This window comes from Pomacea canaliculata, linkage group LG1 (genome assembly GCF_003073045.1).
Source record: "Pomacea canaliculata isolate SZHN2017 linkage group LG1, ASM307304v1, whole genome shotgun sequence".
NCBI classification, from domain to species: Eukaryota; Metazoa; Mollusca; class Gastropoda; order Architaenioglossa; family Ampullariidae; genus Pomacea; species Pomacea canaliculata.
Window position 1 is genome coordinate 9685623 of NC_037590.1, and position 23634 is coordinate 9709256.

The 23634-nt window shown below is 34.9% G+C and overlaps 2 protein-coding genes across 8 annotated transcripts; one reads left to right on the top strand and one right to left on the bottom strand.

Moving 5' to 3' along the window:
* Nucleotides 1-13: 13 nt before the first annotated feature.
* On the bottom strand, nucleotides 14-6556 carry LOC112577088. 6 transcript variants are annotated; one of them, XM_025260020.1, is made up of 4 exons: nucleotides 6287-6556; nucleotides 5718-5797; nucleotides 3148-3257; nucleotides 1486-2576 (listed from the first exon to the last, which is right to left on the bottom strand). In XM_025260020.1, exons 1-4 carry the CDS (start codon nucleotides 6380-6382, stop codon nucleotides 2401-2403), a joined length of 462 nt encoding a protein of 153 aa, XP_025115805.1. In that variant the 5' UTR covers nucleotides 6383-6556; the 3' UTR covers nucleotides 1486-2400. The 6 variants fall into 6 exon arrangements, with proteins under 6 accessions (XP_025115814.1, XP_025115839.1, XP_025115805.1 ...); XM_025260029.1 differs by lacking the exons at nucleotides 1486-2576; nucleotides 3148-3257 and adding an exon at nucleotides 14-1062 and having other exon boundaries at nucleotides 6287-6554; XM_025260054.1 differs by lacking the exon at nucleotides 3148-3257 and having other exon boundaries at nucleotides 920-1618; nucleotides 6287-6555.
* A 343-nt stretch (nucleotides 6557-6899) lies between these two features.
* Nucleotides 6900-23334, top strand: LOC112577074 (ras GTPase-activating protein-binding protein 1-like). Of its 2 annotated transcripts, none has more exons than XM_025260007.1 (12): nucleotides 6900-7176; nucleotides 10934-11065; nucleotides 12091-12172; nucleotides 13989-14090; nucleotides 14319-14472; nucleotides 14708-14807; nucleotides 15198-15376; nucleotides 16051-16264; nucleotides 16583-16767; nucleotides 17076-17134; nucleotides 17372-17431; nucleotides 18934-23334. In XM_025260007.1, the coding sequence occupies exons 2-12, from the start codon at nucleotides 10953-10955 to the stop codon at nucleotides 19192-19194; spliced, it is 1509 nt and encodes a 502-aa protein (XP_025115792.1). In that variant the 5' UTR covers nucleotides 6900-7176; nucleotides 10934-10952; the 3' UTR covers nucleotides 19195-23334. The 2 variants fall into 2 exon arrangements, with proteins under 2 accessions (XP_025115792.1, XP_025115784.1); XM_025259999.1 differs by having other exon boundaries at nucleotides 6900-7077.
* The last annotated feature ends 300 nt before the right edge of the window (nucleotides 23335-23634 follow it).

The following is a 23634-nucleotide window of genomic DNA, read 5'->3' on the forward strand; positions in this document are numbered from 1 at the left end:
ACAAAAGACAAAGTGTTGCAAACTTTTTTTTATTGCTCTTGTAAACTTAAGCAGGTAAAACTTTCACCCAAAACACAGGTAAAACATTGTACAGTGTTAACAAAAATGACACTCTCTTCAAACTTAAGAGATTAAAATAAAGATGATGACATGAGTCGTTTAAATATAATACTGTTAAGGCTATGAGCACATGGTACAAACTGCATGTTGGCACCAGAATTGTATGAAAAAATATTAATGCTGTAAAAGAACATGGGATAAGATTATACTTGTGTGCTATATTATGACAACATTCATTATGGTGATAAAAGAAAATAATCCAGTTAAAAAATGAACGTACTCTTTGAGAAATAAAGAAAAATCTATATCAGAACTGTTTTGTTTTCTGCACATATCCATGTGGAAATAATTGTGGATTGATTGTGACCCTGTTCAAGATAAGTTTCAGGTCTTTCTAATGCACATGTAGTTGATACAGGAGCATCTATGTACTCGTCAAACTAGTATGACTGAAACAACACACTACTGTCATAAATGAGAAAAAAGTCTTACTTTGAAGATAGCAAACATAGCTGCAAACCTAGTTCTCCACTGCAAATCTGTTGAAGCTGAGAATAATATGATCCTACCAAAACACATCTATAATGCATCATATCTCTACAAAGCATGGTGTCAAAAACATCAATTCACTATCAGTGCAGTCCATTAATAAAAGAATGGGTATGTGTAAGATCACACACTTTTCAAAATATTAAGATGAGCAGGCACAAAGGGTACCTTGTCCTAATACTGATTGAAACTGTTTGCATTTTGCTTGTCAACATTGAAATGGGCCTTTTTTAATATTTAAGTGGTTATTTAGATAATGCAGTATCCACTGGAAAGAACAGACCAAGTCCTATACTTTTGTTGGTGGTGCCAGGCAACCCAGTGGAAAAGACTTTCTCACGAACATTTAGTTCTCTTCGCAGGTTTCGCCATGTACTTTCCAGGAGGGGACCTTCTCGGCTGTGGTCATAATGCCGTCTGTTCCTCTCGTACCCCATCCAATTATGAACACTCCTGACACACCAAATGTCACCATTAAGTTCCTAACAATTCTTCCACTTTCTCACCCTATTATCAATTTAATATTAAGTAGCTATGCAGTCTGCTACAAGAATTTTCACTGCATACCAGGATGCTAAACTGAGCGCATGAATCATTATGACATTATTATTAAAAGAAATTTTAGTAATTGTAAACAGCCCACCAGAATGTACTCTTCAAAAGAAACTCTTTACTTTATAACCTAAATCCCAGGGTGTGAATCGTTTCCCTGCAAGAAAAAATACAACACAACCACCTGCTCAAAAGTGGTGTGGGAGTTTGGACAAGACAGCTGTCACGCTTATGTTTGCTTCACCTGCAAAGATTAGGCAAAACTAAACTTAAGGAATTCCAAGCTTCAGAATGGTCCTAGACTTTAAAATGTGCCTTCTTTCGTTGAGCTTCTTGGGAAGGCTCTTTATTATTTTTTCCCCTAGGATGCAAAAGAGGATACACATTATCTTCAGGAATATTCTGTGCGTTGCGGTGTTTAGAAAAGACGACGTGGCCAGATAGGATAGGGGATGGCCTGCAAGAAAAAATGACAGTAAGTCACATGATATACTAAGCCAAATTTTAATGAGTTTTGAAAGATATGTAAAAATCTGGATGGGTATCATTGAAATCCAAGTATTAAATGTTAAAAAATAACAAAAACCATATAAACTGAAAAATACTCAGGTTTTAACAGTCAAATACTGGAGATTAAGGACAATGCATCTGCCAGAGGTCACACAAAGATGATTTAAGTTTGAAATGTTAAAATCTTCCAACAATATCAGTGGAAACAAGCATTTATAAAATTATTTTAAGTTGTGCCATCCCCTACCCCTGCACCACAAAAAGAAAGAGTGATGAGAAACAATGTCAATGGAATGAAGGTGCTTCAGTCCAAAATGTACATGGTAGAATCAATTTTTTAAAAGTGTAGCTAACAAATATTACCGATTAACAAACAGGTAAACTCAATAGGGAGTCTAATAATACTGATACATAAAAAAGATTGGTGAAAATTCACAAAATTGACTTTTGAGTACATTTACATGAATCTAACTGTGGAATTGTAATTTTTTAACAAACATGCAAGTATAGCCTTATGTAATGTTTACTTCAATTTAGGATTTAAAATACTGAAATATCAATTTATATCCTTAAATATTTTTAAATTAAAAAAAAACTCACCCAAAAATACATAAAAAGTCTAAATCCTATACAGTTTCATGCAAGTTTAAAAAAACAAAACAAAATAAATGTTTTTCCTTATTAACAACTTGCTGATGTGTCATTTATAGTTGATGATTGTTTTGATAGTTAATTAAAAAGAAACAGGTCAATGGAATTCATATGGATGGAGGATTCTATAAACATTGTCCCGTTTAATGCTGCGCACTGTTTCAGGGGGAGGTTTGGGAGTAGGTTCCACAGGTCTCTGCTTCTTTGGGGGATTCCAGTTTTTAAATATTCTCTTTGATCTTTCATTACCATCCCTGAAAAACAGAATTAAGATATCCATTGTAAAAGCTGCCTCGCTTTTTCATTTTTATACCATCCATATATAAGTATATGGAAAAATGGGGATTTAATATAATGCAAGTTTAACTTTCATCTATCTGATTAACATTATGGAGGTCGGGGGAGGAAATCATTAATACTGTTAATACTAAGCTGGATACTAAGAAAATTGTATGTGTGCATGCACATCCATTGACTGAGTGTGTTCAAACTTGCCCATCCTGTTATCTGTAATACAGTAACGTATTTGTAGTTAATATTAGTGGGAAATCAGCATATATAAAAATATTCATCTTTTCAGTGCCTGCTACAAATATAATCAGTTCTAAATAAATCTTCAGAAAACAAAGAGATGATAGCCTAGAACACTGTAAAAGATGTAGCTGTAGTCTGTCTTGAAAATAACTCCTTTTTCAGCCACAAGAACTGTAAGCTGTGCAAATATTATTCACTTATTTTTTTTATAAGTTTCATATTTATCAATAGCGAGATTTAATCTTCGGTAAATCTGATTGTAGTCTGATGTACAGTCAGTGTTATCCTTTCCTGGGTATATGACAGAGTATGCACAGTCAACATGTGGAGCCAGATGGTGTCGATTTCGATATCGATTTCTATATCCCTCTTCGTTCACTCGAAACATGGGCAGGGGTTTTCTGTAGAAGGAATTCAGCATGACGCATATTTGAGAAATGGTATTTTACTTGATGAATAAAACAAAAGTGAACATTTTTCAAATACCAGTTCGTTAAATAGCCTCAAAAATTTACAATGCAAATATAAGTTTATTGCTAATACATAAACGCACTACACATAGTTCATTGGAGGTTTAGTTGTAAACTTAAAATAAAAGGTAGAAACACATTTATAAATGTCACATGCCCTACTGGGTCTGAGGTGGATTAGCTGAAAGGTGTTTAAAGCATATTGATGGTACCCATTCTCATTTAAGTGAAACAAATGAAGGGTCTTTCTCTTTTTCACACGTGTCTAAGTGAGTCTGAGCTGCAACCTTCTGCTGCAAAGATGAGCATGCAGCATGAAGACACAGCCCCTTCAATTTTTTTTTTAGCAGCAGAGGCAATTTATTCAATACAAAAATGATCTTTTACATATGTATAACTTGTCAGCATATATCCAGCCATCTGAATTTTACAAAACAAATTACCAGAAGCACAGCAATTACCAAAACGTCCCCAACTCAGCTTAACTACATCTCAAGTTTAACATTTGTAAACTTAGCACATTATGGATCCGTTAAATTAAACTCTGTTTATGTGCATGAATATAAATTCAACAATGTTCATTGGTTACATAAAATAAACATTTCAGCACAAAATATTTACTTGATTTTCCTAGGTGTCCTATTTCCTCACAAAATGAAAGAATAGCTGGTCATATTTTTTTTTATCTAAAGAGCATTAATTCTATGTAGTTTCATGATCATCATAAAACAGACGACTGCTTGATTTTGTTACTTTTATTGCAGTATGCATTCACAATAATGTACATTAGCTGAGTATAAGATATACACAGGTATAAATTAGCAGCTTGGTATAAAATAGATTAATCTTTTAGAATGTGAAAAAAATATCTAGAATGTTCTCAAAAAGCAACATTCTCAAACAATTGCTAACAAAAAAACTAAAAATAAAGCAGCCACAACACTCTGATACTTGTAGTCAAATGGTAAGCCAAGATCATCCAATATTATCATTAAAAGTCAATAAAGTGGGCAAAGTCAGCAAGATATTCCCATGCACCAGACAATTATTTTAAATGTACTCTCTCATTTGTTTTTCTTTTCAGAGTATCTCTTGCATGGCCTTAAGATATGAAGTAGGAGGGGGAAGGGGCTTTTATGGAATCAATGTAAACAGCAAAAAATTCATCACTCCAAGGAATCAGCATTATGAAGAATTCGGATACATGACCTTATATATCTGGTTAACATGAAGCAGGGTCTGCCCATGCTCTTTTAAGATACGATAATTAAAATTAGGATCATGAACCACCTTCTTGAATACAACCCCACTGTCAAAAGGAATCTCAGACCTCAGTGTAGGTGGTTTTGATCTGGCACAAATTTAAAAAAAAGTAATAAATAAGTTTTGTTGCAATGCCATATACGGTGTATTTTAAAGAGAGGGTTTTAAAAAAAATGTCTACTACTTTGGTAAGATCTGTAAATAATTCACTGTTGAAGACCATGATAATCGACACATTTAATTGGAAAGAACCATTTTCAGACTGAATGTATTTTTATAAAGGAAGACCCAAAAGGTAACACTAACATAAAACTATATATGTTAACAAATATTATCTAAACATGTTAACAAAAGGTAATGTCACGGATGAAACAGTTGAAATCCATTCAATCTACACTTTCAACTTTTTATTTCTAGTAATCTTCATCACCGGTTTTCACTCTTTAAATTTGTTTTTAAAAAATCAGCATGTTGTATTTGCTAACACATAGCAAAAATGTCCTGTTCTCACTAAATTATAAAACAATTCTAAGAACACTGAAGTAAAAAAAATAATAATACATAATAAAAACAAATCTATCATGAAAATGCTTTAATTAATTTTAACTTCTACCCTGATTTATAAATTGTGGTAATAAAACTACTTTCAGGACTATATATATATATAGTTATATGTTTGTGATGCTAACATTGTTTTATTCTATCATTATCAGACATTAAATTTATTATTGTTTATATCTATAGATAAACTGTTATAAAAAACTTTAACAATGCATGTTTTTAAAAGGCTTTATTCTAAGGACATTCTCAGTGTTTCTCTTCTTTTAATGGGAAATAACATGGATGTGTTTTATTCAAAATATGATCTTGAGTTCTTTTGATACTTTTTTTTCTAACACTTTCAAAGATTTGTTTGGTTCAAGATGAACTGTATGTAAATATAACTGTGGCAAGTTGCATTAATAAAGTGATCAAGAAAGTAAAATAAGAATGATCGCCTAATTTTTAAGCTGTTGGTGTCATTTAATAACAACATTTCACAAGACTACAGCTTGTGGAAATGGTGAACCTATTTTATCAAAATTACTGTACATTTTCTCTTATATAATTCATGAACAAAATACCAACCTCATATCAAATTGACCTGAATCAGTGCAACGTGGTTCTATGAGTCCAGGCACAAACTTTTCTGGGGTGTTACTCAATTCCTTTATGGACAGAACCAGTTTCATCATATCAGCTAAAGAGGCTTCTTTTGCACATTTATGGTTTCCAGTGATAACATGAACAATGACTGCATAGGCCTGAGCATACTTTTAAGTAGAGATATATACTACTTCAAGACTCAATCAGTATCATAAAATATTAAGCTATAATATATAGATTCATAATTTAAACAAGGAAAACGCCAGACCATGTAGTTAAGCTCTAAGATGGTGAAAGGTTATGCTAGTGACTCTATGCTAGATAAATGCTGTTCTTATTTATAAACTCCATTGTATGCAATCAAAAGCACGGCGTACGAAATGAACTTTGTATATTTTTATTATTAAAATTGCACATAAGAATAATCATAATATGGGCAAAAGCTACATGACAAAATTCTTATTTTAGTGCTCCTTCCTCGTATTACCATTTATATGTCATAGATGAAAAAGAGCGCTCAAAAAATGAGAAACCGTACTATAATGTAGTACCTTAGATTCATCCGATAAAGGCATTTGTTTTATACGGTTCCATCTGTCCAAGCGTTCTTGCTTGATCCTAGCCTCCATATGGTAACTCATAGCCATTTTAAAGGTGAAATGAAATTGCACGGGATAAGAAGAAAAATAGGAGAAATTAACAAAATAAAACAAACAGAAAGTTAAGCTGTAGGTAGGCGACACAAGACCTTGGAAAAGATCTTCAGTGTGTCTCCATCAGCTGCGCTTGTTTCCCCTGACAACCAAGTAAAGTCTCAGTTTTCAGAATTTAAGCCTTTTCAAAAAAGATGCATTTTTCTAGAACATATAGTTAAAATTCGCTTTTATAAATTGCTTTTTCTTAAATATTTTACAGTTAAAAAACTATTTAAAACATATTGAGTTAAAGGGGCCCTGTAACATGATTAATCAATTCAAACTTTAATCTCGCTGCCCTGCGTTCGAGATTTCTAAAATTGGAAAATGTTGCATTCAGCTTTAGGCGTATATTACTTAAAATATTTTCTTTCTGTGCTAAACAATATACATTGATAGAAAATACTTTAGATATTTTGTATACTGGTTTGAAAACCCATCATCTCCCCTCAAAAGACATTGTGTTCCTCAACGTGCGCACGGGCAACTGAAATTGAGACACTACTGCGCATGGCACATGTTACCTGCTGAAATTTATCATCTATCAAAAGTGTATTTTCATTCGTTGAGTTAACGTTAGAAATCACAAGTCTATTCCCATGTGTAAATAATTCTTTATTTAAGAAATCGTCGCCATCTTTATTGTGGTAAGTTTCTTAGGAAATTAGTTTTTGCTATTTGAAGTTGTAGTGGCTTGATATCCGGCGTGTCTTCCGTGTAGCAGTCTAGCTTGTTGGAGAACGAAAGTGAGTCCAGATTTTAGAATCTTCCAGCTTTAGACTTACCAATTTTTTTCAGTCTTATTTTGCTTTGTGATCTGTTTTAATTGCTAAGTATTTATGGCTGGATTATTTTTGAGTTTAATGTTATATATTACCCAGTGTATACCAGACGTAATGGCATGCTTGCGCATGTCGTGTCGAATGCTAGTTTTGGAAAAGATAGATAACGTTTTTCAATTGATCTTAAAAGTTTTTTTTTCTTTCACAGTGGGCTTTATTTGAAGTAGCTTATTTCTGTATTTGATATCAATCATTGTTACAATGATTAAAGTAGCTTATTTAATTTCAAGAGTTAAGGAAAGCAACTTTAGTATACTAGTAGGTCACCAGTTTGAAGAGCGTTATTTCTATATCCCTGGCAGTAGCATACATTTCCCAAATTATTTAACTTGTGGATGGGCGCAAAATTATCACTGATTCTTTCTTTAAAAGAATATAGAATTCTCACTTCTCCTTTACGAGAAATCAAAAGCTAAATTCTGTTGATTCCTTTCTAAAATAAGGAAAGTGCAATTCTGAGGGTTTTTTGTTCAAATTGTTTAACAGGAACCTTTTTTTAGATTAAGTGCTTAACTAATGTGTGTTTAAAAAAAATTATTTCATCCAATGTGTAATAGAAATCTGTAAAAGTTCTCTTGAGAATAACTTTTATGACAACACAAAGCAAAAAAAAAAAATTAAACCAAGAGAGATCCTTAGTGTGGTTGATTAACATTCTTCTGTTTTTGATAGTTGTACATTTTGTTGAGTGCTTGTGAGCACTGCAATAGGTTTGATTCGTGAGAATTGTTTTAGCAAGAAAAATTGAAAATCACAAGATGAAAACCTGTTTTATAGTCTTGATCCTCAAATCAGTTGGTTGCAAAATTGACTGATAACAAGAAAATAGTACCAATAATCCATGCTGCAGGTACTGTATTATCACAAAGGTGATATAAATTTGTGCACTCTAACAAACAAAATTAACCTTTCTTGATGCTTTTTCTTGCATTTTATCCATGTTATAGTCTTGTGGTGTCCTGTTTCGGGTGTCCATAAAACCTTTAAATATTTTACCAATGGTAGGTGGATAAGGTGTTGGAGAAAATTATTTTGAACAGCCATTAATTAATTTTAAGTTAGAAGTGCTAAATAGAACGACTACAATGAAATAAGACTTTTGCCTTATTTTCCATCTTTTACCTTGCAAGTGTGTAATGTAAAAGGTTCTTCTGAATAAAGGGAAGAAGTCACTGCAGTGTTAGGTACATCAACTAAGTCGAGTGTATTCATGCGCAGCCTTGGTGTCATGTAATACCTATACACTTCTTTCTTAATGTCCTTTACTTGGTGAGCTGATAGTTCATGTTCTGCAACAGGAGCATGATGTTTTGAATGAGAGGGAGATAAAAATAATTGTTGCCAGCAGCTCTTTCACTCCCTTCTTTTTCTTTCTCAATCTTGTATGCTCCCCCCTCCTGCCATTCACCGTGATATAGCCTTATTGCTTTTCATGGCATAAAACATAACCAACACTGCTCTGATTGCCACACCTTTCTTTGCCATTGTTGGTTACTTCTTTTCCCCCTACCCCTCTCTGCTGGCTTCCCATTCTGTCTTTTGTGCCCATAAGATAATTCAATCATGATACTCAATTTTTATGCTTAAAAAATGTTTCACATTATCTTTTGTGAATCATTTTTTTAATTGAGAGCCTATGGCAACATCTCAAAATGCAGATAATAAACAGTTATAAATAAACATCCTCAAATTTTATTTTCTCTTCATATGATGAATCAGCGAGTACAAAAATGTCTATGTAGTCAACAATTTTGTGTAGCTTTTAGGAATGAAAAGACCATATAGACATGAGAGGTTTTCTTTCTATTCTACATTCTATTGTAGGCAGTCTTAAAGAGCATAGGAAAACGAATTTAGATTGCTATTTGCTGATGGTTTTTGCAAAATTTAGAGTAGGAGTAACTAATATTATCATCGATATAAAAAACATTCTTGGTCTTGGTCCATTGTGTAAAATGAAGGAGTTAGAAGAAGTTCTGTGTTGCAAAGCCCTACCCCAGCTTCATATTATATAATTTTATATTACCAAACAATTTCAAATAAATTAACTGTTGGATTAAACTCGTGAAATGATTGTAAAGAAATTGGCATTTGATATTTTAAAATTAATTTCAGTTTAGAAAGTCTTCAGTGTAGAGTTACACATGTTTTTAGCAAAATTTGTATTGAAGGCGGCACTTGTATCTAATCTGTACTAGTACTTTATTAGGACTAGCAAATATAAAGTTTTTGTTGTTCATTCTGTGGAGTAATGATCCTTGCATTAATAATTAATGCTGCCTTAAGCTTTTCCTAAAGATTTTGACCAAACAAAGGTATATATTATTATGGATATAATGGAAAAGTTGCTTATGTTATCTTAGTGAAGATTATAGGCACTTTGATGTACAAATGCTTTATAAGCAAAGCTTTCCTGATAGAACTTCTGACTGGAAAGGAAGGGATTAAAAATTAAAAAAATTGTTCCCAAACCTATCCTATCAGGACAACAGTTTTATCTGTGTCAACCTTTGTGCACATAACGGATTTTTTTTTTGTCCCCTTGGCAAAGCAACAAAATGATAACTTAAGCTCTAGAACACTCTGTGTAAAGGAGAACTTGAACATACAGCTGTCTAGCTTAATCCAACACATGGGCGCCATAAGATATCTGTTCTCATGCATCATATGGTAGTCTATGTCTCTATTATCTTCAAGCAAGTATAATAAAAAAGGATTTGGTAAATACCACTTGAATTCATAATTTAAATGTAGCAGATGTCTTTAAAAATGACAGTACAGTAATCCCTCATTTATCGCGGGAGATGCGTTCCAGAACCACCAGAAAAACGGTATATTTATTTTTTTATTTATACACTATATTAGGGCTTTATAAACCCTCCCCCATATTTTACGCTACGTAAACCTTTCCCATTACCTTAATAACCATTCCCACTCTGTTGTTTACAATGGTTTATTATTGTGAGTATGCGCGTGGTGTTTCAGGCAAGCGATGTTGGTTCTCATTTCTGAGTAAATGCACTATTTACTGTCATTCATATTAATTTTCTTATTTATAATATTTCTTTATTGTTAGAATTAATAATATATTTTATATACTTTAGGCTCTTTTTCATCTTAAAATTCATAAAATAAATATTGTCCTCTGATTGAATTTAGCAGAAAATCTGCGAGAAGCACAGATTTGCGAACCATTTTTCCCATTAATTTCTTACATAAACCCATGAAATAGTGAAGCTGCGAAGGGTGAAGCGCAAAGTGGCAAAGGATTGCTGTATAGCTTTTTTTTTTTTGCTACTGATGCTGCAACCAACTGGCAAACCATTAAAAACAAAATTCAACATAATACTTGACAAGGTGCCAATTCGGTTTACTTTGATTTCACAGTTTCTTGCTAATGTTTTAAATGTTCCTCACATTAATTGTAAAATCCTTCTCCATACCTCTGACCCAGTAATATGCACCAGTGTCACTCATTTTAAGAATACCCATACTGGTTGGTTTAGATAACAACTTATCTGGTGAAATGTAAATCATATTTTCTTAGTGTTGATTAGGCATGCACAGTTCTCTAGATTAGTTATACAGGTACCTTGTGTATTCATAAAATACGATATTTTTTGGAGATTTTATGTTTTGTTTTTTTGTTTGTTTTTGTCAGATTTTTGCCATCATTAAATATGGTCATGGCCAATAACAATGAGCTTGATGTCCCATCAGCTCAGCATGTGGGACGCGAATTTGTGCGTCAGTATTACACCCTTTTAAATGAGGCTCCATATCATCTGCACAGGTGAGATCTTGTGTATCTGTGCTCACTTTTGACTTTTGCGTATCTCTGTTTTTTGTTGCACTGTCTTCTTTGTTCAGAATTTTTAAGTCAATTCAGTCATTTCTACCTATGGAGTAATAGACATTTTACAACCTTTTCTTAAATGGATTGTAAAGCACTTTGAGTCTGGCAGATGCTGGAGAAACATGCTATGCAAAATGTACTCATGATTATTATTATGATGATAACATCAACGTACACTAATGATCTTTTCAGTCTATTTTTTTGTTTGGCCATATTGTCTATACTGAGATATGTATTTGTATTTTGCATTTATTATTGTTTTATATATATATATATATGACATTGTTCATAACTTCTTGAAGATATAATCCGTATAAAAGAAGATTAGGCTTAGAAATGTATTTTTGACAGTTTTTGTCATTTAGAAGTTAATGCATTAGTACTTATAAAGTCAGTGCAACAAAATGTCATGAGGGGAATTTTGCTGTAAACTGCAACTACCACGTTATGCAACATATGCACATTGTCTACACAATATGTTCCTTAGCAGTAACCTTTCACTTACACTTTCAATGTTATTGCATTTGTATGCCCATGAAACAGCCAGGTATGGTTAGGCTGAGCCTAGTTACCAGTGGCAATAGATATATTAGGGTTGAAATATTTAAAGAACTGCATAACACTTAATATAATGAAGATGCAGCCTGCAACAAATTTCGTGTGTGGGCTGTTAAAGCATCATGCACTAGGAAATGGTGGTAACACCATCTGTACATTTGGTGAAACAGAGTTGTCTCTGCTGTTACTGCTGCTGCCCCATCGCCACTACCATCACCAAAACAATAGCAGCATCATAAAGGGACATGGAACACTGCATTATCATAAACATAATGTCTGCTTCTCAATAGTATTGAACATCAGTCTGATTGCATATAGTACTATGTTTGGCTGTTCATTGTTGGTCTGCTGAGGTATAGATGTCATGTACCTACCAGTGTTGTGTCAAGTAGTATTCTGTGCAGGTTCTACTCTCACAACTCTTGCTTTGTCCATGGTGGTGTTGAGAAACCTGGTGAAGAGCAGCCACCTGTCATGGGACAAAGTGTAAGTGTTACTGTTTTTGTGTTGATATTATTAATGTATTTAAAAGGTGTCGTTTCTGACTCTTAAATTTGTAGCTATCAAAAGTAAAGCATGGTTTGATATGTGAAATAATCATTATAGTATACACATTTTAAAACAAGGAACTACTGATTGGGCATATTATAGACCTAGCAGTTATTTTACGCTGTAGCCTATTAGGATTAATACGAAATTTAGTAGTGAAACATATAGTTTGAAATGCAAGTGACATGCATTTAAACACAATGCAACACTTAAAAATAATTGTTGGCTGGGTTACAACTGGCCATTGAGAAATCAGTACTGATCACTGGGTAAGTTTTCAAATTGACCAGTTATTACCCAGCTTAAAGAAAGCAAACCAGCAAATGTATTATTTTAAGGGTATGAAAACAAGGAAGCTAAAAATGAAGCAGAAGTGACTATTTTCTGTATATGGCTAAAGAAAAAACACAATCAGTAGCCAACAAAGGCAGGAGGAAACAGAAACTTCTTATGAGACAAAGTACAGTGCAGAAGCTGTAAAATTAAACACGTTGATGAATCAGATGGTGGCAGAAGAGATTTAGATCGCAAGTAAATTGACCACATGCCTATAGATGATCTTGCAGATGGCTGAAGAAATAGCTATGGATAATGGAAGACAATGGCATGAGTTTTAAAGTGTACCTGAATCACACAAAGAAAATATGCTTACTAGCCCTGGTTAAGTATTATTCAACAAGCACTCTACAGAGGCATGCTTACCTCACATACTTCTTATTTTGCAAGGTCGCTCTTTGATTAACATGTTCACAAAGAAGGTGGTAAAGCTTCTTTGCAGAGCAGAGCAACATGTTGAGAGATTTCTTTGTAAATAGGCACAGGTTGCAACAAGGTCAGATGAAAAGCATAGAAGAATAACTTATGGCCAATGAAACTTACATAGAGTGCATATCCTAGTGAGTTTAGAAAAAAAAGGTAAATAAAGTGGTTGACCTTTATAGGGATTTATTTCCCAGTTTTCTGGTTCTTAAAAAGCTGTGCCATACATCATGCCACACAACACTACAGACTTCAAGATGACATTTGGCCTCCAAATCTAATGTCATCTCGCAGACATCAGGAAACATTAAAATGTTCTGTTTAGAAAGAAACGTGTTACCTGATAGCTTGCTGACCACAGCTTTAGTGATGCTGTGGTGTTATGAAAAAAAAAGGTAGAAGACTGTAAAAACTAAGGATAATGAAGAACATTTCAAGTGACACGATTCATCCTCTGAATCAATGGGATGTGTGTAAGCATTAGCTAACAGCACCAGTGAGTCTGACAAAAATTAGTGGGTTTGCAAATTTAGGATGCCCTGTTGAAGCTATTTATTGGAGGTAAACATCAAATATTAGAGAAAAAGTACAAAAAATGGTTTTTATTTGATAGGTCCTTTCTTTTCTTTGTGGGGCTCTTTTTTTTTTTTTCTTTTGAGATTGCTCCTCTTTCTGCATCTGTAGAAACCCAGAGGTGCAAGTTTTGTGACTGACTATAGGCTAGAGAGACATAGCTGTTGTAGCTCTGGTCAGTGGCTAGAGTCCTAGGGAGCCCCTTAGGTTATAAACATTGACTTGCTGTACAAAAGAAACCCACTTTTTGCTCATGTGACTTATCAAAGGTTTATAACTTAAGGGCTAAGTAGTAAAGAATCTTTTAAGACCATTAATCTAAACTATAGCTGTGGCTGTAATCTAATGCAGTGCATGTCAGTAAAATAAGTAATTATTTTCACATAGATATTGGTTACAGTTTTCACTGTCTCATCCACAGGAGATTCACAAAAAGATCCTGTCACTGAACTTTAGAGATTGCCATGCAAAAATAAGACAGGTTGACAGTCAGGCCACCGTTGGTCAGGGAGTGGTGGTGCAGGTAAAATCCTTGCTTATTTCTTACCATAAATGTTCTGTCCTAGGAAGGGGAGTGTCTGATTAATGTTAGTGCTTAAATTCCAGTTTATCAGCTAATTTTCAGCTATCAGTTTTACTACTTACAATATTGTAAACATGCACAGTGTTATTATACTAAAGTGCAAGTATTGATTTAGTGTTTTGTGACTAGTGTCATGTGCATTATCAGTGTTTTTCTTCCCTTCTGAAGGTTACTGGAGAGTTGTCCAATAATGGAGAGCCGATGCGGCGCTTTATGCAAACATTTGTATTGGCCCCTCAATCCCCCAAGAAGTATTATGTCCACAATGATGTGTTCCGTTACCAAGATGAAGTCTTCCTGGATGAAGAAGATGAAGAAGAAGGTAAGGGAATATATTGTGAAAAATTAAGGCAAATATATGAAGCTGGTATACCTGTTTTTATGCAAACTTCTGGTTCTGTTCATTTATTCTTTCCATTCTTAAATAAGATGTATCTTTCTGCTATTTGTAGATATAGTTTTGCATATTAATAAGTGAGGGGTATACTAATTCATTCTGTAGACAATAGTTTGTTTTTTGAATTCATGACATGTTGTAATCTTTGTTTTGTTTCCAGAAGTGGAGCAGCCCTTGCCTGAGACTGTGAATGGTGGACAGTCAGAAGAACAGGCACCAGAGGCAGTCTCCACTTCCTATGAGCAGTCACAAACCTTGAGGTTAGTTTGCTGCTTTTAGCACAGTTTGGCGGAAAAAAATGTCATGTCTTTTTTTTTTTAAATCTTGTCTGTATAGGTATAGCTGAATTTATTAGATTTTGTCAAAACCCATTTTGTCTACCCAGCGGAAGGGAGCACCTGATGTAACAGCAGAAAGACTTGCCTTCTACGCACCCTGTTAAACATGATTACTGTTTTTATGGCAACCAGACTATATTTTAATCTTTACTGTTATTTTTCCCATATTTCATGGCAAAAGTAGAAATTTGAAAAGGCTTAAAAGTTTAGAATCTTTATTATTTTGCAATAATATTAAACCTTTGCATTTTGCTTGTATACTTCTTGTATACTTTTGTGCAATATTAAGCATATGCCATGGATTTTCCTTAGTAATGGTACTGTCCATGAAGAGGATGTGGATCCCACATCAGTTGCTGCTGCTGAAGATACATTTGCTTCTGAGCCTGAGCAGATTGAGGCGGATACTGAGGCAGCAGAAAGTTCGGAAGAGCCTATCTTTGAGAAGCCAGAAGCTAAACCTGTTGAGGAACCTGAGCCTGAGCAGATAGGTCAGTTTGTTGTCATTTTTCCTTGGCTTTGAGTTACAATGTGGCATTAACATTAACAGTCCTCTCAGGTAGCAGAGTTTACATTTATTTCTTCACTGAAATCTTTGTTTCATTTCATCATTAATCAGATTGGTGTCATTAATTTTTGTGCCAGATTAAAATTTATATTTAAACAAGAAGCTAGATCATGCCAAGTTTGATATTATGCATGTTTGAAGTGTAAAAAGCTTAAACGTAGAGATTTATCACTTTAAAAAGCTAATAACATTCTTAAAATTAATAGGTCATCACCTGACCTAGCTTGTAATTTTTGTTATAAAGAAGCTAATGCTGCTTTAGCAGTCAAAACCTTTTTTTTTTTTGATAGCGGTTTTTAAAATTTGATGAAAGAGTTGCTTAGTTTCCAAGTATGCTATATTTGATGTATTTTTAGCTTGGAAGAGACTGACGAAGTGTTCCTTGCAACATATTCCATTGACTTTGTATATAGGTTGTAAAGAGATAAACATGTTCTGTTTTTTTGGGGTTTTTTTTGTGTTTTAATTGAATTTTTGCATTTGCATCCTAAATGTTAAAAACTAAATTTCTTCGATGGGCCTCCCAGTTGTTTCATAGTATGGAATGATTATTTTCAAGTCCCAGGAAAGCATTAAAATATTTTTCTATTCTTTCAGTGGAAACAACAAAGACCTTCTCCTGGGCAGCAATAACGAGTAAAAACACTCAAGCCTCCACAGTCTCAGCCCCTCCAGTTCAGATGAAAACAATGCCTACACGAATGGAGACCAAAGGTGATTCCACTTCTAGTGCAACAGTTGCCTCTCCTCCATCAGCAGCTCAAGCTTCTAGTCTTAGTAGCCATCCACCACAGCCACAGCGAGGACCCAAGTAAGTTTGCTGTTTGTAATAGTTTAAGTTTATTCCTATTGATTTAAAAAAAAAAAAAAGTCTTCAACTTGGTGAAGATGGTCAAAAAACTTTTAAAAAATTACATGGTTGAACTGTTTTGTCTGTTTAAAATGTTGTTTGTGGTATTTTTGTGATTCTTAATTTTTTGAGTTAAGACTTATTCTGTGGTGGCAGGTCATATGTGATTTATAAAACAGGAGATAACTATATAATTTAAGTACGGTTGAGTATTGATTTTCAAGTTCAGGCTAGCCCTTTTTGTGAACTTGTCATCTTAGAAGATTATATAAATTTCAGGGTTTCAAAAGAGAACCGCTTTGTGGAGCGTGACAGAACCAGCATCGGTCGAGGGGAAGAAGGTGATGGAGACAGCATTTCAGGGCGTCGTGGTGGTGGTGTTAAGTACCCTGACAGCCACCAGCTCTTTGTTGGTAATCTTCCTCATAACATCACTGAGAGAGAGCTGAAAGTCTTTTTTGGACGTAAGTATGCATTATATTGTTATATACTTAAACTTCAATGGTTAAGAAAGAAACACTCGGTCAGTACAGTTTATATGGTATCAGTGCCATAATAACCTAGGTACAGATTTGTTGCTGATGGTTTATGTAAGTGTCTTTTAAGTATGATGAGTCAAATATATTAAATAAAGAAATATCTGTTTTAGAATGTTACTTTTCAAGAGTTTATGCAAGTATAAAGTAGGAAAATCCACTATAAAGATCTGCTTGAAGTCTTTTCTGTGATCCTTGCATTTTAAATATTTAAAGTGTCTTTGGTGTATCTGCAGAATATGGAAATGTGGTGGAGCTGCGCATTAACACAAAAAGTAGTGGTGGAAAACTTCCAGTATGTTATTTTTCTATACTTTTTTGTTGAATGCTGGTTTTCTCTTATCTCTAAGGTCCTTCGCATGCATTAGATGCTGTCTTTTTCAGTTTGCTGTGCAGTTGTGCTAGAATATGTGTGGGGGGGGTGGGGTGGGGGCTATGTGTGTGTAGAAGAAGTTTAAGGGGCTGTGAAGAGTATGTCATTGATTATACATAGCATCTGTCATGCAATAAAGGATCCTCCTTGATGTTGCAGAACTTCGGATTTGTTGTGTTTGATGCTCCTGAGCCTGTGCAAGAAATCCTCAAGCAGAAGGTGAGTTTTTTTTTTTTTCTTTCCAACACTCAACTTTTAATATATTGATGACTGTGGCAAACTCTTACTGGCATACAGTTACTGTACTTCTGGCTGTTGTGTTCTGTGCTAAAACTGTATCTTTTTATCAATATAACAAAATCTGTGTCTTGCACAGTAAAGGCAATGATGTGTGTAAGTTGCGTCTGACCGGCAAATGGTGTGATGGACTGCCATCCATCAGTGCACCTTGCTGCTGGTTGATTACAATTCTTTTCTGAGCCTTAACAAAAACCCCACGGCTCAGCAACAGCTGTCGAGCGCTCATGTGTTGTAACCACAGTAGAAGTAGAATCAGGTATTTCGCTATACTTGAAAATAAGCGAAGGTTTAGTTGATCTAGTGCCAAGTCCAAGTCAGTTGCTAGTTACTCAGTTTAACGTGGATTTGTACTCAACAGTAAATCAGAAGATAACTGTAAATGATATTTAAATACTAATACTAATGTATATTCTAATAAAATAGATGCTTGTTTGATCATTCTATGCGTGTCTAATTGTATAAATTTTTTTTTAATTCCTAACTTTTGGCCTACAGCCTGATTTGAAAATTCTCTGTCCAACACAGTTAGTCCTTCAGTTGATTTTACTACAAGAAAACAAAACGTTTAATTGTTAAAATCCACACCATGTAAATGCTTTTTTAAAATCCTTTTAAACAGAGTATCACAGGTAGTTGTCTTTATTGTAGGTTAATAGATATTTTTTTAAAATACTGGTAGAAATTTCATTCACGGGCTTTCGCTTCTAAGTCGGGAATAGCTAGTGAGCTCGCCGAAGCATGGTGAATGTATGTTCTTGCGTGCTTTTAGTTTTTGACTTGCAAGCTAAAATGGTCCTAAAGGGGTAGCGTATATCATTGTGGGAACAGCTGAACTGTGTGTTATGCTGTATTCGAGTAAATTGCATTCGTTTTGACTTCACTCCAGCTTTTTGTAAATTGTTAATCTGCCTTCCTGTTATGAGGCATTTTTGTCATCTTTTTTGGTATGATTAACTGAAAAGTGTTGTATCTTATGCTTATTCTTGTTACAAATTGCTGTTAATAGGCAAAAATACACAAATCAGAAAAGTTGCAGTATGGTAGGTGAATGTGTATACTAAAGGTTATTACGGAATTTGTTTCATTACAATTGTTTTACAATTTTGCAGTTATGTAGTATATAAAACGATGTAAATCGATTAACCATGCAGTTAGGAGGCCATGATGTAAGTAAGTTGCGTCTGACCATCGAGCAGTGTGATGGGCTGCCACCTGTCAAAACACCTTTCTGTTGGTTGATTACATCTTTCTCTCTGAGCCTGATCTCTTGACATTATATCACTATTTAACAAACTGGGAAGATAGTTTGCTTTTATTATAAGCTTATTTTCCTAACTTGCCTCTTAAAAAAAACGTTAGGTTTAAGTCTTGGCAGGCGGCTCAATTTATTCATTTTAACATTTTCGTCTCTTCTATTGTAGCCAATAAAATACAATGGTGAGCATCGCCTGAATGTGGAAGAAAAGAAACCTCGTGGTGGAGATGGCCGACCCGGTGGTGGTCGTGGGGCCCCTCGTGGTGGGGGTGCTGGTGGTTTGGGCAGAGGGAGTGCCCAGTTTGGCAACACTGGCCGTGGTGGCATGAAGGGTGGCTTTAGTCGTCCTGCTGACGGTGAGCGACGTGGAGTTGGCGCTACTGGCCCACCGCGTGGAAGTCTGAACCAACCACCACAGCGGCGCTGAATGTGGGACTTCACTACCATGGTGCTGTCCACCTGCTTGTCTTCTTCCCTCATCCAGCACTTGTGCAAACTTGAAGTTGACTTTCCTGAAACCAGAACTTAAAGTGTGTGCGTGAAAGCAAATAAATGTGCAACTCTGTCATGCAAACAAGAACAAGATGTAGAGTGAAAGCAGGTGTGAATTTTGGAACAGGTTGTGGCCTTGACATACCAGTAACATAGCATCTGATTTGCAGGATAGTTTAAAAAAAAAAACCTAGCACCATTGAAGATGGTCAAAATTGTAAAATTGCTGTTCAGACAAAGTTCTTGACAGGTTTTCAGTCAAAGGGTATCTTTTAGTTGTTTCTATTTTTCTATTTTGCACAACGGAAAGACCTTTGAGGAATTACTATTTCATGATAGATTTATCTGTTTATCATATCAATGTACATGATGGCCATTTTTCATCTATATCCTCAGGCTTGCAACTCTATTTTAGGAGTAGTCATTTGACCATTGGTGGAAGATTTAAGGGTCAGTAAAAATTAAAATTCTGGTTTCCCACCTACATCACACATTGGCTTATGTTTTGAAATTAGTTTTGATTTGAATAGTTGCATACTTGTCCTTCCTAAAGATGACTACCTCTTATCCTTCCAGGATTACTTATTAGGGTTAGAAACTGTTACTGTCTTTTTTTTTTTTTTTTTTTTTTGAAAACTTAAAAAATCTATTGGTTTATCTTGCAAATGGTGCTGTTTTCTGGTTTGTCGGTGTGCATGCAGAGTTGCATTTCTTAACTTTAAAAAAAACACAAAATTGAGATAAGACCTTTCAGATGCAGAAGTGACATTGCAAATGTATGTGCATAAAAAAATCTTTCAGAATGTTACATCACAGATGTACTTTGTCATATAAGGAAGCTGGGGAGGATTTATTTTCATATCACTGGTATGTACGAGGGTATTGGGAGGAAAGTAACGGGAGAAAGCATGCTGTTATATGATTGTGTAATGGTACATGCTCATCTTTCATTTCACTGTGACTATGCAAGTCCTAAACCCTTGTTAGTTTTTTTAATTTTGTAGTTTTTTTCCTGTTTGTTTCAGTGTGTTTCATTTTTGCTTAGGATACAAAGTTAACATCTTATTATTGTGGCAGAAGAAAGTAACAGGTTTGTCCACTTAAAATCCTCAGTAGAGGATACGTCAGCTGCATTTTGAATGCCATGTGTGGAGTGTTTTCCCTCAGTTTGTATGACTGTATTTTTTTGGATGAAAATGTAGCTCGGTACTAACTGGAAAGAGGGTGGGGGAAGGTTGCATGTTCAGCTTGTTTGCATCTTTTTTTGGGGGGAGTGTGTATTAGACAATTTTTTAATTAAAACAGGTTTACTTACGTTTAACACAGATGACTGATTTTGTGGTGACTTGTTAGATCACAAATCCCTCCTTTCTCCTTATGTGTGCCCAGATTTTCCACCAAGTTCTCATCTCAATGAAGTTTTTAAAGAGAAGCTAGACTTCCAGATGAACACGGTGCATGTGTTCTTAGATCATGTTTGTAGTTTTTTTCCGGGGTTGGCGGTTAGTTTTTGTCCTGATGGTTTTATGATGGCAAATATTGTTTATCAACTCTGTGGTGGGATTTGTTAAGGATGTTCTTACGGTCTTTTGGCAGTCATCATGATCTCTACCATTCATGGTCACCTAGCATTAAATAAACCAAAGTCTCTGCCATTTCAGCTTAACTATTTTGCAAAATGTGCAAAGGCTGGCGAGATTTTGTTTTTATAAAAAGAAGGAAACATGCATCTTAGGTGTTGCTAAAACAGTTGAATGTCAGTTTTGATGTGTATGAAAGGTATCAGTGTGAGATCTGGATATTTTGTATGGTGACTAAATCTTACACAGAATGCTTATATCAAATACGATTATTTGCATACCAAAGGCAAGTGTGTATAGTCAGACTGAAGGAAAAAGCCAGAGTTGGACAAATATGTGGTGTACCTGTTTGACTAGTTCTTGTGATCTTAGGCACTTACATGTTCTTTCCTGTAATTTTTTTTCTCACCTGGCTTGTGTGCTATCCACTTGCATTGAAATGCTGTGGTGTTGGCACCTTTGCTGTAACAGTGGTTCAACGCCTACCAAGTAATACATTTCAACAAGAGGTTGTGGGGCTTCTGTAATGTGTAATGTTGTGTTCTGTTCTTTCTGTTCTCTGGTTGTCTCAGAGAATTTTTTTTTTTTTATTTATAATTTTTTAAAAACTTCTGTTCCCAGTCCTGTATTGTGAAGTGCAAGTGTGTAGATTGATATGGTTTGCCAAAAGTATGAATTTACCAAGAAAAAAAAACCCAAAAAAGAGTGAGTGAAAATTATGTTTTGTATCTTCTCATTTGACTTGGTCACTTTTTAAAAAAATTTAAGTATCATAAGTTCATGTAGGTGATTGGGGGAGGGAAGTTCTTCCATGGTCCCTTGAATCCCCTTTTCCTGCATTGTGATTTGCCTCCCACCCTGTCTAATCTTCTTTTCCCTGAAGTTAAGGTGCATGGTTTATTTTTGGCAGCATAGCATTAAAGTTGTGTAGAATATTTCTGGGTGTATGGAACATCTTCAATTCTCCCACACAAGCGAAACAGCAGGAAAAGTGAAGACTTGTTCATTTCTATGTTGCAGTATTAATTTTTATGTTGGTAATTGCACAAAGATAATGATTGCAAATGTTAAATAGGTAACAGAGGAGGCAATTTTGGTTTGTAAGTAAAGTGCTGAAGGAATAGTTCTTTTTCAATTTCTCTTCATTTGATTTTTGGCATAGTTGTATTTTTTCCAATGTTGGAGACAGTTATAGCTGAGCTTAATATTACATGGCCCACTGTAGACTAACTTTTCAGCTGCAGTGGCACTTACTAACACTACCTAGCGGCTGTCTCTTCCAAGCTGTTTGGATTGTTTGTACTCGCATAATCAGGGTATGTTTGTAAAAGAGCAGTTTAGGTCATGACAGCTGGCATCTAGACATTTCTGCACCGCACCTGTTAAAAATTACTTGTGGAGATTGGTTGCAGGAGCTGATACTGTGGGATGTAAGCAAAGCACCTAGTGGCGATAAATGGGAGAAAGTACATGGCACAATGTTAATAGCTGATCCTTTAGGTCTTTGCCATAGCTAGAAACCAGTGGCTTCTGGGACAGGTGTGGTGCAGGATATTGTATTTTGTTGAAGGGAGAAAACTGCGTCAGCTGTAGAATGGTAAGGACCACTGCCGGCTAGCAGCAGACCATGTGACATCTGGAAGTTGTTGACTGTGCAAGTCTCATTTAAAAATGAGAAGCTTATTCTCACAGAATCGCTCTTTATGTTGCATTGTGTTTTACTTGGGGTGGGGGCAAAATGAAAATTTTATGGGTGACTGCCAATTGGAAGATTTCTTTAAGACTTATGTTGTTTTGATCTTTGAAATAAGGATAATTGTGAAAGGTATAGTATTTTTCAAAGCACTTGAGCGATTTTATAAGAATAGCCAAATACAAAAAATGTTAAAATCTAATTTTATTCATGTCGGTTTCAATCTAGGTGGGGCAGATCTGTACAGGGCAGCCTGCCTTTCTGTGGGCAGCTGCTGCTTTACTGTGTATGGTAGGGGGCGATGAGAGGCTGATTAAAAGATCGTGTACATTGTCGTGAATGGCTTGCTTTGCTGATGAATGTACTGTTAGTGAAGAATCATCTTTTTACCTTCTTAAAGGACTGTTCTCTGCATGAGTAATGAACGAAATTTGATTGGTTGTTTATCATCATCATTGTTACCATATTCTGAATTTGTTAATGTATGCAGTTCTAAACTTAGAAGACATCTTGGAAAGTATAGACCAAAAGTGGAATTTTAGCTCTGTAATCGCAAGTTCCAGGATCACAGATTCTGTAAATTTTAAATGCTATTATTTGGCTCTTCTATAGTATTTGTAGCTTCTTTTATGGGAAAGGTTAAAGGGAAACATGTCATAACCTTAGGACAATAATGTGTCCATAGTTTTAGCATCATAATACCAACACTTAGCATGGGAATGAAAATGCCATCAGTTTGTGAATGCTGTTGTGAAAGTAAAATGTTCTTTGTCCAATAAATTATTTGTTGTTTTCTGGAAAAGTTTGGAAGTTCTGGAAATCCTGTATGCTGAGGAGTGCTGAAAGCCAATGGCATGTGGCTAATTTTTTTTTAATTATTCGAAACTGTTAACCAATGAGGAAAAATTATTATAACGTCATAAAAACAATCTCTAATCCAAGTGGCCTGTTCTCCGCCTTACTGTGTATGTTTCTGCCTTGTAGGACCTTTTACCTTCAAACTATCCTTTTACTGCTGTTTTTTTTTGCCATCATGTTTAGGCCATTTCCTCTAAATTTCACAAATCTAAACCTGTGGCTGGATCCCCACAACAGGTGGCTG

What these genes read in the sequence shown, in the direction of transcription:
- LOC112577088 (XM_025260020.1), bottom strand. Translation starts at nt 6,382, where the DNA reads ATGGCTATGAGTTACCATATGGAGGCTAGGATCAAGCAAGAACGCTTG. An exon ending in CTTTATCGGATGAATCTAAG is followed by an intron (nt 5,798 to 6,286) that starts GTACTACATTAT and finishes CTGTCCATAAAG; the next exon opens with GAATTGAGTAACACCCCAGA. An exon ending in ATACTCTGTCATATACCCAG is followed by an intron (nt 2,577 to 3,147) that starts GAAAGGATAACA and finishes TCTGTTTTTCAG; the next exon opens with GGATGGTAATGAAAGATCAA.
- LOC112577074 (XM_025260007.1), top strand. Translation starts at nt 10,953, where the DNA reads ATGGTCATGGCCAATAACAATGAGCTTGATGTCCCATCAGCTCAGCAT. An exon ending in CACCTGTCATGGGACAAAGT is followed by an intron (nt 12,173 to 13,988) that starts GTAAGTGTTACT and finishes TCTCATCCACAG; the next exon opens with GAGATTCACAAAAAGATCCT. An exon ending in GAGCAGTCACAAACCTTGAG is followed by an intron (nt 14,808 to 15,197) that starts GTTAGTTTGCTG and finishes GATTTTCCTTAG; the next exon opens with TAATGGTACTGTCCATGAAG.